Source organism: Castor canadensis, chromosome 12, assembly GCF_047511655.1.
Source record: "Castor canadensis chromosome 12, mCasCan1.hap1v2, whole genome shotgun sequence".
NCBI classification, from domain to species: domain Eukaryota; kingdom Metazoa; phylum Chordata; class Mammalia; order Rodentia; family Castoridae; genus Castor; species Castor canadensis.
The window spans coordinates 106,305,900-106,321,456 of NC_133397.1; the positions used below are offsets into that span (position 1 = coordinate 106,305,900).

General features: G+C 34.7%; 1 protein-coding gene across 2 annotated transcripts in view; it reads right to left on the minus strand.

The window, feature by feature from the left end:
• Man1a2 (mannosidase alpha class 1A member 2) overlaps positions 1-15,557 on the minus strand; it is a 126,885-nt gene that overhangs the window by 43,293 nt on the left and 68,035 nt on the right. For both annotated transcript variants that reach the window (XM_074050668.1, XM_074050667.1), the window contains exons 7-8: positions 11,283-11,406; positions 8,631-8,724 (exon numbers count right to left, since the gene is read on the minus strand). In XM_074050668.1, the coding sequence (XP_073906769.1) occupies positions 8,631-8,724; positions 11,283-11,406 (218 nt within the window). The remainder of the gene's footprint in view (positions 1-8,630; positions 8,725-11,282; positions 11,407-15,557) is intronic.

Genomic DNA, 15,557 nt, shown 5'->3' on the forward strand with positions numbered 1-15,557 from the left:
CTTATCTCAACCAGCAAAACCCCTTGTTCCTTCCTATTATTGCTTATACTCTCTCTACAACAAAATTAGAGATAAGGGCAAAATAGTTTCTGCTGGGTATTGGGGGGGGGGGAGCGGGAGGGGGTGGAGTGGGTGGTAAGGGAGGGGGTGGGGGAAGGGGGGGGAAATGAACCAAGCCTTGTATGCACATATGAATAATAAAAGAAAAATGAAAAAAAAAAAAAAGAAGCAAGGGAAAGAGCAGAAGAAATTGGAATCCTACAGTCCCCTTTGGGGACACGCTCCTATGACCTTAAAACCTCCCATTAGGCTCCACCTCTTAAAATTTTACACTACCTTCCAATAGCACAAGTCAAGGACCAAGGCTATAATATATGGGCCTTGGGAAGATACTTCAGATCCAATCCAAATCATAGCAATGGTTGTATCCTTCTCCCTCTCCCTCTCTCTATATATACACACACACACATTTTCCCCTTTTCTCCTAACAGGTAGTTTGTGAGGGAGACTACTATATTCAAGAGTTCATTTAATTTAGAATTTCCTTTTCTATTTTAATCAAATAGGTAAGAATTTGTTAAAAAGAAATGAGAAGGTTTTTTTTTCCTTCAGTGCTGGGGTTTTGAGCTCAGGGCTTCACACTCACAAAGCAGTGTTTTACTGCTGAGCCACACCCAAAAGAAGATATTTTCAATGCAAGTGACAACTGAAGTGGGAGAAAGAATATTTTATAAATAGTCACAACTGACAAAACTTAGTAAAGAATGAGTCTGGGGAATTTTTAAAAGGATAAACTCTAGGATGAGGTAGTTTTCTAACAGCTTTTTTTCTTAATTTAGCTTATTTATTATAGTATGTTTTATATATAAGACAGTTTTGTTAGAATAAAAGTAACTCCTTCCTTATTAGGGTTTTCCCAAAACCTGGTGTAATTCTTGTCAGATTCTGAGTTAAGACACCTATGGTGTCACATGTCTTAATGTTTTGACCTTTAACAGAGTACATATGTACTACATGAAGAAGAAGAATGCAGACTGGAAAAGTTATAGTAAGAAATCACATAAAAACAAAATGAGCCTCATAACTGCATAGTGCAAAGACTAACATAGTTTCTTGTCAAAATCATTGATTATTTCCATTGAAAATAAAACATACAAACAAAAAAACCTCTCGAGCAAGAATTCTTGATTTATGGACCATGTGAAATTACATTAAAGCAAAAGGATGCTATTAAAGAACTTGAAATCACTTTTCTTTCCTGAGCACTACATTTTATCAAAGAAAATACTCATGATATTTATTCCTTAGTAAGTATTTGCTTTTAAATAATGGTTTGTGTCACTGGATCAAATACCTATTTAATATTTTCCAGTGTTTTGATCATTATTTTACTTTGGCTTATAAAAGAATCAGAAAGCCTTACATAGAAGTAGGGTATGGAGTGTCATGCCCATTCCAGGCACTGCCAGAGCTGAAGAGAAAACATGAACACTCTATACTTGATTAGAAAACAAGCCTCAAAAGACATGGTCTTTTGTAGCCTCCATTACGACATGTTAAGTCATTTTTCTGTTTTTGACATAGTTTAACCACTTTCAGGGTTATTTACGATGCTCATTTTCCAATTTTTTCTTATAATTACCATAGCAGTTGTTATTCATAAAGAAAAAATACATACATTGAAATATGTATTTGCAGTGCTGGTCTATTGTAGCTCAGCACATCTGGAGACAGATGATTTTATCTGAAACAACCATTAGGATGACTACAGTTTGTGACTGAAGTTCTAAATAAAATCTCTTAAATCCACACATAATCCATTCCTTTATAATTTTTTGTACCAATTAAGTGGTACAAAAGTTAATAGAAATCTCTTGATTAGAAGGTCACTAATTTAATAAGAATTTTACTTCCAATATTTTCACTGAGATGTGCTTCTGTGGAATTCACATGTGTTCATCATATTAATTCCTTCTTTCCTTCCATATTTAGAGTCAGGAAAAACAAGAGCAAATCAATCTCTTTCAAAGCAAACCACTACTCTCTTGGGGAATATCATTCTTAAGTTATGCTTGTAACATTGTAATTTCTTTTAATTTTAAAAAATAAGAAAATTCTACCCTATCACTGAATAGCTCAAGTTAAGACAAACTGTTTTAATTACTAAATCAACATTTAAGAAAATGTGTTAGAAGACTAAATGGAAGGAAAAATATTTAGGTCAGGAAGTAACCCTAGGGGATGACGACAATGTAAAATTCTACAGCTAAAAAGGTGCAAAAAGTATCCTTGAGAGCTAGTGTTTCTCATCAGGAGGGGTCTCTTTAAAGGCATTAGAACAGCAGAAGAAAGACAGGCACAGAAGCCCCAGTGTAGTACCACAAAAGGAAGTGTTATTAAAATAATACAGGGGCAGTTTATTTTAATTTTGCATTGGTCTCAGGCATCTATTTCTGGATATGTTGTAGACCTAGCAAAGGACTTACAAATGAGTAGAAGACAAGACAAAAAAATAGAATTAAAGGAATGAAATAGAATGGGGAAATGCAGGGTAGTCAAAAGTCTTTGGCATTATGGGTGAGGAAAATGTCTTTTGTATCTCTGAATTATCAGGACTGTGTTTCAGTCTTGCCTGGCAGGTCCATTCCAGCTCTTCTAGGCAATTGTTCCAGGGGAAGACTGCGTACAAGTGCAAAATCTTAAAAACTATGGAATTTATCACCCAGTAGTTTTCCTCACTTGAACCACTGAGTCATGGCTGCCACAGGTCAAACTTTATGAATTATGTTACCCTAAGGTCTCTGTGATGTTCAGAAATTGATAGTATCAATGACTGACATGATCTAGCTCAGCAAGTCATGCAGTTAATGATGGAAAACTCCTGACAGAAGCTATTTCTTGAAGTAGTCATACTGGAAATTCTACAATAAAAATATGAAGTTAATATGGCCCACATGACCATCCTATTAAATAATTTCAACTAGGAAACTAAACAGAGGCACAGAAAAGTCCAATAACTTATTTAAATTATTAAGTTGGAAAGTCAGGATTAGTTTTATAACTCCAAATAGTGCACCCAATCTTATTTTCCACAATTTTAAATTTAGTAGTATAAAATTTAATAAATCAATAATGACTGATTTCCTATACTTTCTTCACATTCATCACTAAATAGCATAGGCTGAGCACTGTACTTAGAAGACTAGTGAAAAAATTAAAAAGAAAAAGAACTAAAGTTTTGCCTTTAAATTTAGATACTTACTATATCTTTTCTATCTGGTGCCAAGTACTTTTCCTAAAGCCAATTACCAGTAATTATACTCTGTGATTGCTATGTGCATGTCAGACATTATCATTACTTTACTCTAATTATAATACAGTTAGCCAAAGCTGAATTGTTAAATTTTGGTTCAATTAAATGTTTGTTTTTCATTCTATTTATAGATGTGACAGATGTATACTGCTCAAAGATAATAATGGAATTTGATATGCTTTTCAGAAGCTGATATAAAATACACAAAAACATTTTAAAAAGAACCAATTGGACAATCTAGTGTGGACTGCAGCTGCTAAAAGGATGTAAAAAAGGCAGCTCCCTGGGATTTCAAAGACCTTCGTGAGTAACTCTCTCAAAATCAAGAGCTGCTGGAAGTAAAAATATTATAAAGTAATTTGAATTTAACTTGTGGGGGAAAGTATTGAAGAATGAGTTTTCTGTTTTGTTTGGAATTTAATTGTGGTGAACTATATATATATAACATAGAAGTTGGCATTTGAACTTTTTAAATGTACTATTCAACAATATTAATTACACTCACTACGCATTCAAAAACTTTTTCATTACCACAGACAGAAATTCTTTGTCAATAACTTTCTATTCTCTTCTCCATTCCTCTTTAGCCGAAGCCTCAGCTATTCTCTAAGAATCTGACTACTCTAGTTATAGGATATAAGTAGAGTTATATAATATTTGTCTTCTGTGTCTGACTTTTTTAAGGTTCATCTATGGTATAGCATGTATCAAAACTACATTCGTATTTCTTGCTAAGTAATACTCCATTGGGTGTTTATGTCTCATTTTGTTTATTCATACACTGTTAGATACTTGCATTATGTCCATTTTCTGCTGCTATACCAAAATGTGTGAAGTTAGGGACGAATAAAGAAAGGGGGTTTATTTAGCTCACAGTTTTGAAGACCCAACATCATGGTGCTGGCATCTGCTCTGCTCTGGTGAGGCCTTCTGTTTACATTACAACATAGCAGAGAAACGGAAACGGAACTGGCTGTACAGATGGAGCCATGCATGTGGAGTACTTTGCTTTACAACAACCCTCTCTCACAAGAATTAGCCCACTCCACAACTCTGATACTAATCCCTCTGAGGGTAGCACCCCCAGCAACCAAATCACCATGTGCTAGTCTCTTACCTCGCAAAGGCTCTGCCACCTCAACACTGTCACACTCAGGACCGAGCCCTCCAGCACAAGGAGGACCAACCACATACAAACCTTGGCAGATATTTTCCACCTCCTGGCTGTTGTAAATAATGTTCCTGTCAACACTGGCACCCAAGTATCTGTTTGTGGCCCTATTTTCAAACCATGTGGACTCATGTGTAGGAGTAGGATGGCTGGTCAGGTGGTAATTCTATGTTGAACTTCTTGAGGAACTGCTGAACAGTTTTTTGCAACAAGTACAACATTTCACATCCCACCAGCAATGACAAGGGTTCCAATTTCTCCACGTTTGCCAATGCTTATTTTCTGTCCTTTTGATTATAATCACGTGGGTAACTCACCGTGACTCTGACTTGCATTTCCCAAAGGACAGTAAGCATTTTTTCATGCACTCAGCTTCCATTCACACATCTTCTTTGAGAAATGACTATTCAAGACCTTTGTCCATTTTTCAATTGTGTTGTAGGTGTTCTTTATATATTCTGGATATATACCCTCTTCAGATACATGACTTGCAATACTTTTTCTCATTCTGTGTTGTCTTTCATGCTCTATTGATTTTTAATCAAATTCAACTATTTTTTTCTACTGCTCATTGTGTCTTTGGTGTTATTGTGAAGAATCTATTACCAAATCCAAAGTCATGAAGAGTGCCCCCACCAAGGTATTCTTCTAAAAGAGTAATAGTTTGGGCCTTTAACCTTAGGGTCTTTAATCTATTTTGAAATAATTTTCATAGATTGTACAAGGAAAAGTTCAACTTTATTCTTTCATGTAGTTGTCCAATTTTTCATGTGGTTATCCAATTTTTCCAACATCGTTTGCTACAAAGAATGAATTATCACTTTAACAATTAAGATACCATCAATGCTGTATGGCTGAACATTTTAGTGCTGACAATTATGTCAAATTGGGATTTTTTTCAGTATTTATAATGATTTTGTTGTGGAAAAAAGCATCTCAGGTTTTATTATAAAATGTTTCTAGCCTTCAGAAGTAAAAGATGCTCAATATCAAATTTAAATAATAAAGGTAAACAAAAAGGAGAAAATAAAATAACATTCAGAGAAAACCACAGATAAGGGGTGTGTGTGTGTGTATGTGTGTGTGTGTGTGTGTGTGTGTGTGTGTGTGACTGGGGTTTGAACTCAGGGTTTTGAGCTTACAAAGCAGGTGCTCTAGTGGCTTGGGCCACACCTCTACTCCATTTTGATCTGATTATTTTGAAACTGGAGTTTCTCAATCTATATGCCTGGGCTGGCCTCCAACTGTGATCCTCCCAATCTCAGCCCCCCAAATAACTAGGCTTACACACATGCCACGAATGGTGGGCTTGGTTTCTATTCTTAAAGTGGTCTTTTCCTCTCTCAAAATATCCTTCTAGACTTACTGTATTTATCTATGGCAACTTATTTTATAATGTGACTTTTAATGGCTACATGTATACAGCCAAAAACATCATTTTCTACTTAACCAAGTATGTACTAGAGAATGTGCAAAATCTACACTGTCCGATGGCAGTGCACTAACCATAAAAAACTCATTAAAAGTAAATAAAATTTAAGAAGTAGTTCCACAACCATAGTAGTAACATTTCAAGTGCTCAATAACCACCTGTAGCTCATGACTACTATATAACACAGATGAGGAACAGTTTGCTCATGATAGCAAGTTGTGTTGGACACGAATTCCTTCCGGATGTTTGTAAATTATCCCTATTATAAATAAGTCGAGCTACCACATATAAACTTTGATAGCTCTGAAAATTTGTCTGGAATAAGCTTCAAGAAATGAGTTGCTAGGTTCAGAAGGCATACAAATATTTGTCAGTTTCCACTGTCAATATAATAGACAGAGAATGATCTGATTACAGGTGTGGTAAAAGAACGGGAAAGGGAGAGGAAAAGGTCTCTGAGGACCCATCATCCAGAGATATTCAAATGTAACAGTCTTCATAAACACTAGTGCAGCAGCCATAGTTTGTCCTGACAGGATGTTAGCACATTACACTGTCTCCAAGCACCATTTATTATTTACTAACACCACTTTTAGGGATAAATATGAAGTTGTTCATTGTGGTTTGCTTTTAGGCCATTTTTTATTGCAATGACCATTTCTTCATATGTGATAGAAAAGGATATGAAAGCTCTACTTTCTAAATATGTTCAAATATATTACCTTAGTTTGAAACTTGGCTTTGGCGGGGGGCGGAGGGGGGCGGTGGGAGGCAGTACTGGGATGTGAACTCAGGGCTTTGCACTTGCAAGGCAGGCATCATCTACTGCTTGAGCTGCACCTCAAGCCCTTTTTTATTGCTCTGGTTATCTTAGAGGGAGTGTTTCATTTTTTGCCCAGGCCAGCCTGGATCACGATCCTCCTATTTTACACTTTCCTCCCTTGTTGGGAATGGCAGGTACATGGCACCACACCCAGCTTTTTTTCCATTGAGATGGGGTCTATCTTGTGACCTTTTTGCCCAGTTGGCCCAGAACCTCGATCCTCCAAATCTCAGTCTCCCACATAACTTGAGATAACAGGTGCACACCACTGTGTTTAGCTATTGGTTAAGATGGAATCTCATGAAGTTTTTGCCCAGACAGGCTTTAAACTGTGATCCTCCTGATCTTCATCTCCCAAGTAGCTAGGATTAGAGGTATAAGCCACCAGCACCTGGCTTAAAATCTGTCTTTTGATTGTTATGAAATGTAGAAAGTTAACATTTATATACAGTAAAAATTGACACCCTTTTCTTTATGTTTCTGCTTTATGTGACATACTTAGAAAAGACTTTCCTGATTATATAGTCAACCTAGTATTTTCACCTTAGACATTTAAATAGTTACACTATACTGAGTATAATCTTCCCGCCATGTTGAAGTATTTCCCAATCTTAATACAATGTTAAGGGGTAAAAATTTACAATTGAATTCATCCAAGTTACCAAGAAGACATTAAATCCAGTCACTCTCATATGGAATAAGAAAACTGTACTTTTTTATTTTAGAAATGCAGCTCTGAGGGTTTGGCTTTTTCAGGAAGTATCATTTCCACTCAGTCTAGGCATTAGACCTTGTATTTTCCTCAAAAATGAAGAGAAATGTGAGCTAAGTAAAAAGAATTTCAGGAGAAAGGAAAAAGTATATAAGGAGAATCAAAAGATGAGATCTATTCTATAAAAGATATACCCTTTTGGACCAGCCCTTCATAATTCCTGAAAAGGGGCCTAAAGGACAACTCCATAGCAAATGGTTCCCATGCTTGGTACCCAGACCTGTGCATTTTTTCACTGGCACATATAAGGGTTTTCAACACATAAAATTAAACAACTGTTACTTTCATATCTTACTATCTATGATCTTGTTATTCTCAAAAATAACTCAAACATGTTTTACTAAGAATAAAGTTGTAACTTCTATTTATTTTAGTTTACCTACTTTTTAAAAGAGAACAAAAGTGGTAAAACCCATAATTACTAAAATTCTATAAAGTTCCATATGAAAATTTATTAAGACTCAATTTCTTCAAAGATAAGTTTTAAAGCTTTAATTAAAAAAAAATACCCTCTCCCCGCAAGAAGAACACTTTCTTATCTGGCAGAGGTGTCACTTCTACCATAATTTCAAATTCATCTACTAAACATTTATCACCTTATATTCCAATTACTTGTAAATGTGCCTGCCTATCCTTCTACCTCCTTAAATTCAGGTCAAGTCCTGTACATTCTTTCCCTATCGCTAGTCTCCTATGAGAACTTGGCACCAAGCATGGATAAGTAATGGATGCCATGACACTTCTGTGACTACACATATTTGTCCAAGACTTCTTGCCCCCTTTCCTAATCATTTAACACTCATTTGTGTTTCAGGCTCCTCATTTAAGTACTTACCCCAAGGAGTGCTCTTGTTTACACAAAGGTATAATTAATTACTAAGTACAAACTTCAAACTGCCACACTGTATTTTAGCAAAGTTATTAATGTTTCCATTTTACAAGAAGAAAAACTGAAGCCACCAGAGGTTATAAATTTGCCAAAGGTAATGCCACAAGTAGATCACAGAATTAGATAAGAACTGAGAGTTTTTAATTCCACACCATGTACCTTTCAGTGCATCAAGAAGAGTTTTCAAATAACCTTTTAAACAAGTCATCAATTGAACTAGAAATACTTACACTGACCCCAGCGCCCTGTTCTTGGGTTTAAATAATTTGGATAAAGACCATTTGGACGATCCATTTTCTGGAGTAGTTTCCGAATATGCATGACCTAAACAAAATAAAATTAAGGATGAAATTAACAAAAATAAATGTTATAAAAGCTTGACAGTAGTCTAGGTTTTTCTCCTTCCTCAGAACCTGCACCCACCCTCGGCCTTTTTGTGTATGGTGGTCAGTCAAGGCTTCTATTTCTTAAATTATTATTTTTATAAGATGATACATGATCACTATTTCAAAATCAAGCAATAAAATTAATACAAAGAAGGGCTGACAGCATGGCTCAAGTGGAAGAGCATGAGGCCCTGAGTTAAACCCCAACACTACCAAAAAAAAAAAAAAAAAGAAGAACTAAAACTATTAAAAAAAAAAAAAGTAATACAAAGAGAAGCTCAGGTAGAAAATATTTTAAATCTCAATATTCTACTATCCACAAACAGCCATCAGAACGCCAGCAATAAATATTCCAGGCATATTCAAACATAAGACAGAAATAATTTCATAAAAATGGAATAACATTTCTATTAAAAGTATTAAATAATTTGAATTTAATAAATGAAATAAAACCAAATTGTTAGACTTAAAATATTTCCCCATAATATATATCCCTAAATTCTTAAAATTCCTAAAAGATCTCTCTGAGAATGGGGGAAGGGGAACATGAGATATATTAAGAAGTTAGGCTCTTTCCCAAAGATTTGGTTTGCCTCTAGATTGGTTAGATTTTCTCTAAGTGCTACATGGCAATAAAGGAGCTCTACTACTTGAATTCTTGCTTTAGAATAGCTTATTTATACATAAAATGTTAATTTAAAAATCTGAATAGGCCATGCATCCATGCTGTTTTTCCATGTAATGCATAACCGGATGGGGTAAATGACTTGGGATAACACTTTCTTGTCTGCACTTAACCACAACACTGACTCTTACTACAAGGTTTCCAACCATCTTTCACTGGGCTGGATTTTGTCATGGTGTAGTTTTAGGAATGGGCTTAAGAATGCTCTTTATATTCCCTCATGTTCTTTCATGTTTGAGACATTATATACAACAATCTCAATCTGAATTTGACAGTTCTGAATGTTATGAGATGAAAAATTAACACTTTTGTCATCTGAAAATTATATGCACTATTGAATTCTCTCTGCTTTTTATCTTCTATATCAATCATTTCCTTTCCTACCTTTTTGGACTTCTATACCTTCATTAGCTTTTCTCAGTACTGTGTTCTAAGTCTCTTTCTGCATTTTGAACCTTGTTATTACATTGCTTCCATTTTGGCCTTCATTTTGTTGGTAACTTTTTCTTAGGCTTTGTTATCAATACCAGACTTTATTATCTCTGAGCACTTGTATCTCTGTTTGTATACTTGTTTTATGGGGATGAGAATTTATATTCCTATGGTGATGTTTGATCAGTATTCTTTGGGGGTCAGTACTGGAGTTTGAACTCAGGACCCCACACTTGCTAAGCATGCGCTCTACCACTTGAGCCACTCCTCCAGCTCTTGGTCAGGATTTTCAATTGCTCTTTTCTGATAAGTATCTTTTTTTGGGGGGTCACTATTGATTATTCATGTTCCTTTCCTCCTGTGTTCTGGTCTTTGTATAAATTCTATACTTGCTCTTTTTTGATGAGTTACTCATGATCATTTTTCTTGACTCAGTTGTTCACAAAACGTTTTAATATAAAAATTAGGTAGAGTCCAGATATGAATCTGTTTTTAACCTTTACTTCTCCCTAGCCAGCTAAGATTGTTATTAGCTAACTACTCATAACATTCCTTCCCCCTCACTAGTTTGTAGTCACAAACACAGCTTCTGTGACATTCCAGTCATGATAATCTTTTTTCAAGCGTCTCACACATTACTTCTGGTCCCAGGAAATATCTGGCATCATCCTATTTTCATAGGACCTATTTTCAGGTCCTATGCCATGCCCTTGAATAATGTTTTGAATTCTGTTTCTCTTTTGTTAGATTCTTGGCTTATGGAGAACATACTTTTGTTCCTAACACATAAAGTATCTTTTTATAAAATGATACTTTTTGTTTCTTGTAGCTGATGCAGAGAAATGCTGATTTTTATAGTCTAACTGCTATTTTATAGAAAAAAACATATTAAACTTTTGCTCCTAGGCAGTTAAATGCAGACTGTCAGGCATGACTCAGGGTAGAGTGCATGCTTACTAGCATGTGCAAGATCCTGTATAACCACAGCAACCACCCCCAGAAAAGGTAGACTGTCTTAATGTATTAGGTAGATGACCACGTAATCTATGAATAATTAGTATATTTCTTCTTCCTTTTCAATTATTAAACCTTTTGTTCATTTTGGTGTTCTAGTCTTACCATGATGGCTAGGAACTTCAGAACAGTGATGAGTAAAAATGTCAACAAAACTTCTAAAGACCTAAGAATGGTTACAGCCTCTCGAGTAATAATAAATATTTTAAATATGTCCTAAATAGAAAAGAGATTACATTGAATAATTTTAAAAGAAAAAATAATAAAAGCCAGAGTCCTGATAAATTTATTAAGGACTAAGGTCTTTGTGCAAATCTTAAAGGACTCTTTTAACACAAACACAGAAAAAAGGAAAGAAAACTAACCTTTCTGTAGTAAACCATGTCCCCTGTCAAGTAGCTGAGGTGAACAAATTCCATATGTAGTGTGCCAAATTCAGCCAGAATACTGCTACCTGCAGATGCCCAGCCCCAGTTTCGCCCTACTCCACTGAGTGAAAGGAAAGAGGAAAGGAGAAAGGTGGGGGAAAACATCAAAACGTTTTTTAAGGAACACAAATTTTAAGTAACTCTCTGAGAAATTATTATGTCTAACAATATTTACATTTAAAATTTTGATGATTAAAAATTTGAGTAAGTCATATATTCATGTTTTAAAACTCAAGACAATATACAAATGTATATATAAGACAGGCATGATGATATATGCCTATAATCCTAGCACTCAGGAGGTGGAGACAGAAAAAGTGCAAGTTCAAGGTCAGCCTGAGCAACATAGTGAGTTCTAGTCCAGACTGGGTTATATGGTGAGATCCTATATTTAAAAAAAAAAAAAAAAAATATATATATATATATATATATATATATACACATAGACACACATGAAATATACATATATATAAAATATACATGTTTATAAGCACATTAAGTATTTCCCATTCTTATTCTTTTCACATCACCAGCTCCACAATCACTTTCACTAGTTTCTTAAATATTCAGAATCTTTTATGCATATGTAAATGATCCAAACAAATACTATTATTTTCTTCCTTTCTTAAAACAAAACATAAGCAGACTACCAACTGCTCTGTATTTTGCACTGTACTCTTCCAATGTGCCTTAGTAGTCTTTCTCTAACAGTATACAGCTTTCTCTCTCTCTCTCTCTGCACAGAGCACCATATTAATGGTTCTCAATTGGAATGCCCTACTCAAGAGGCATATGAAGAGATAGCATTTTAACTTGTCTCAAACCTAGAAGGTGCAACTTATGTTTACCATGCTAGGAATGAAAATATAAAATGCTCTATAATGATCTGAACAGTATCACAGAAAAAAGAGCCATCCAACCCCAAACACTGGCTGTGCCTGCTTGAGAACTACTGTACTCTATAAATGCACATAATTTAATCATTTCCTTTACTGATGGTCCCTTGGGATATTTCCAGTATTTTAAGATTTTGAAAACTTTTACAGTGGATAATCTTGTATATATTTCACTTGCATAGATATAATTCTAGGACATGCTCTTGTTCTTTCTTAGCCTGCCCTGTAAGTTTTTACTTGAAATATGACTTTATAAATGAGAACTTGTAGAGGCTTTAGATGATGTCATCTTTAAGAAGACAGGATGAATGCAAGCAGATCTCAGATCCCCAGGTCTGGGGTGTTTACTGAGGCTCCTTCACCTTGCTAGACTCAATCACTAATCTCTGTTGTCTTCAGCACATGTGGTCACGAAATCTTTTCATTACTCCTAGGCTCCTTCTGCCATTTTCTGCTGGTTTTCTCTGAGTCTTGCCCCATGTGTGTGCAATTATACAAGCACCCATTGACTTGAGGAAAACTTGTATATAAATTTTTGGACTTCCATAATTCCTTCCTGTCAAGATTTTTTTCATTTCTCAGTCACTTCAGCAGTTTCAAGACCTGTTTGTCTCCTCTGCCCCCAAAAGACCATCACTTTAAGCTAAACCTATATTGCTATGCACTGTGATCTCGAATGACCTCAGGAGAAAAGGCCAGCCTGAGGTACATAGTGAGAACCAACGTCAAAGATGATTACATGGGTATGGCCTTCTCATAAGATCATAGTCCCTCAAGTCCCAAGTTAGTTATCGCCAATCTTCAAAGCATTTGGTTTTATACATTTTGTCTACGTTTTATGATTGTTTTTGGTAAGAGGGCAGAGTCTGATAAAAGCTATTCCACAGTCAGATGTAGAAGTCTAGATTAATTATTCAAACACCAGAGTGTATGGATTATTTTGACTACAAGTAAGAATATTCTTATTAAACCATTCCCTAGAGTGTTTTTTTACTTTCAGAAGGATGTAAAAATATAAATGTTTTCTCTCATACATTATATCAGCTTTATAGACTGTTAATTCAGTATGCTGTATTTTATTGATCTGTGTTAAGAATACATTAAAATCTGTATCAGACATATCACTACCTTGTTTAAAGTATAGTGCTACTTTTACATTGTCTTTTTGAAATTATGGAAGACAAATACCAATAACACATTTTTTATAGTTAGAAGTGAGAATCAAAGAAGAAAAATGGATACAGTAACTACATATCATTTCACAAATAATAAGCCTACTATGCTATGAGAGACACTGGTAAATCTGTCATATAATATTCCTGCTCCCATAACAAATAAGATCACTGAAATAGTGATAGATGCTATAAAGAAAATGAAGTAGGGAAATAGACTATTGAATACCAAGGATAGAAAGCATATTAGCGCTGAGTATAGTGGTGCACACCTGTAATGCCAGCACTCAGGAGGTTGACGCAGTAGGATGGGAAATGCCAGGCCAGCCTGAGCTACATAAGGAGACCCTGTCTCCAAAAGAAGGCGGGGGAAGAGGCTGGCATGGCTCAAGTAGTACAGTGCCTGATACCAAGTATAAGGCACTGAGTTCAAACCCCAATACCACCAAAAAAAGAAAGGGAGGGAGGAAAGAGAAGAAAGGGTGGGAAGGGGGGGGTAGTAAGGGAAGGAGTGAAGAAGGAAAGAAGACAGGCTGGCATATTAGAAGAAAGACTTTTTATGTATGATGTTCAGAGAAAGTATTTCTGAAATTAGACAATTTCAGCTGAGACCTAACAGATGAGAAGTAGCCCCTGATGAACAGACCTGGAAGAAGAGAATTCCCAGCAAGAAAAACAGGAAGGGGACTGGTGTGGCTAGAGCTCAGACAGTAAGTCAATGATACAGGACAAGGTTAGAGAGTGAGACATAATCCAGACTACACAAGAATTCTATAGGCCATGATAAAACTTCAACATTTTTGTTTCAAGCATAATGGAAGGTCATAGAGGCATTTAAGGAACATAAAATAATATTTTGAGAATAAAACATGCCACTTAGAAAGATTAGCTAGCTTTTAACACAGCAAATGGATTACAGTGTAGTCAAAAACAAAAACACAAAGTGTAGGAAGTCCAACAGTTTACTCTACAAAAATTATAAAGAAAAGTTTTATTCACAGTACAAACACTTTTCAAAATGCTAGACTTTTGATCCTCTATTCATTCAGCCTCATAGGAAGAATTTGGGACATTAAATTATATTCTAACAGCTCAAAAATAAGAAAATTCCGAAGAACAAGACACAAAACTGCTGAGAACAGAAAAAGTCCAACTACAAAAAAAAAAAAAAGATGAGCTGCCAAAAACTTACTAGATCATAACTTCTACTATCAATTTATGTTTTCTTAACTGATCAAAATAAAAGCTATAGATTATGTTTTATATATACTAAGAGAAGCAGAGTAACAAAAATTTGCAATCAATGCCAACATATAAAAACAATCAAAAAACACCATCATTTCTCTCTTGACTAACGATCAGCAATGAGAATTTAGAAATGTTTGGTTACCTTTTGGTGATTTACATGGTAAATCAACCTGTGTCCTATAATCATATTAAAACGTTTTGATAATGAATCATCTATATTTTTGGATGTATTCTATTCAAAGTTCATTGGAAATCTGCAATCAATGTATTCACAAAATAAAACTTCTAGTGAACTGCAGTTATCAATAACAAAGTTTATAAACACAAATGCTGAAATTTATCCCACAAGAGCAAGGAGTGGACTAAATAAACTCAAGCACTCGAACAATGTGTAAGCCTCAATAGGAAAATCTTGACCTGAAGAAACAACCATTTGACACGTTCCTATTTTCAATTACATATTTACAATGTATATTTCATAGGAATGACATTGAAAAGCCCTATGATTTTGTATTACCTAAATTAGAATAAGTTATAAAACTAAACTACAAATAGAAGCCTTAGTTTTCACTGTAAAAATACCTAATATTTGTAAAAGGCACTCTGAATGAGAGGAAAGGATATATTTATGAAAACACATGGCTTGAAATATTTACACATTTTAATATAAAAAATTTCAATAGAGAATATTCTGCATTTAAGCAGAATTGGGAATACTTTCTGAAATAAAAGCAAACAAACAAGTGAAGATTACTGAACTTACATAAATCTACAAGGATATATTCTTTACTTTTTAGTAATTATTTCATTTTGGAAAATAGATTTAATAGAACTATTCTATAGTAAATCCAATAAAATAAAATTAGTCATTAAATGTTTTAAATAATTTTAATCAT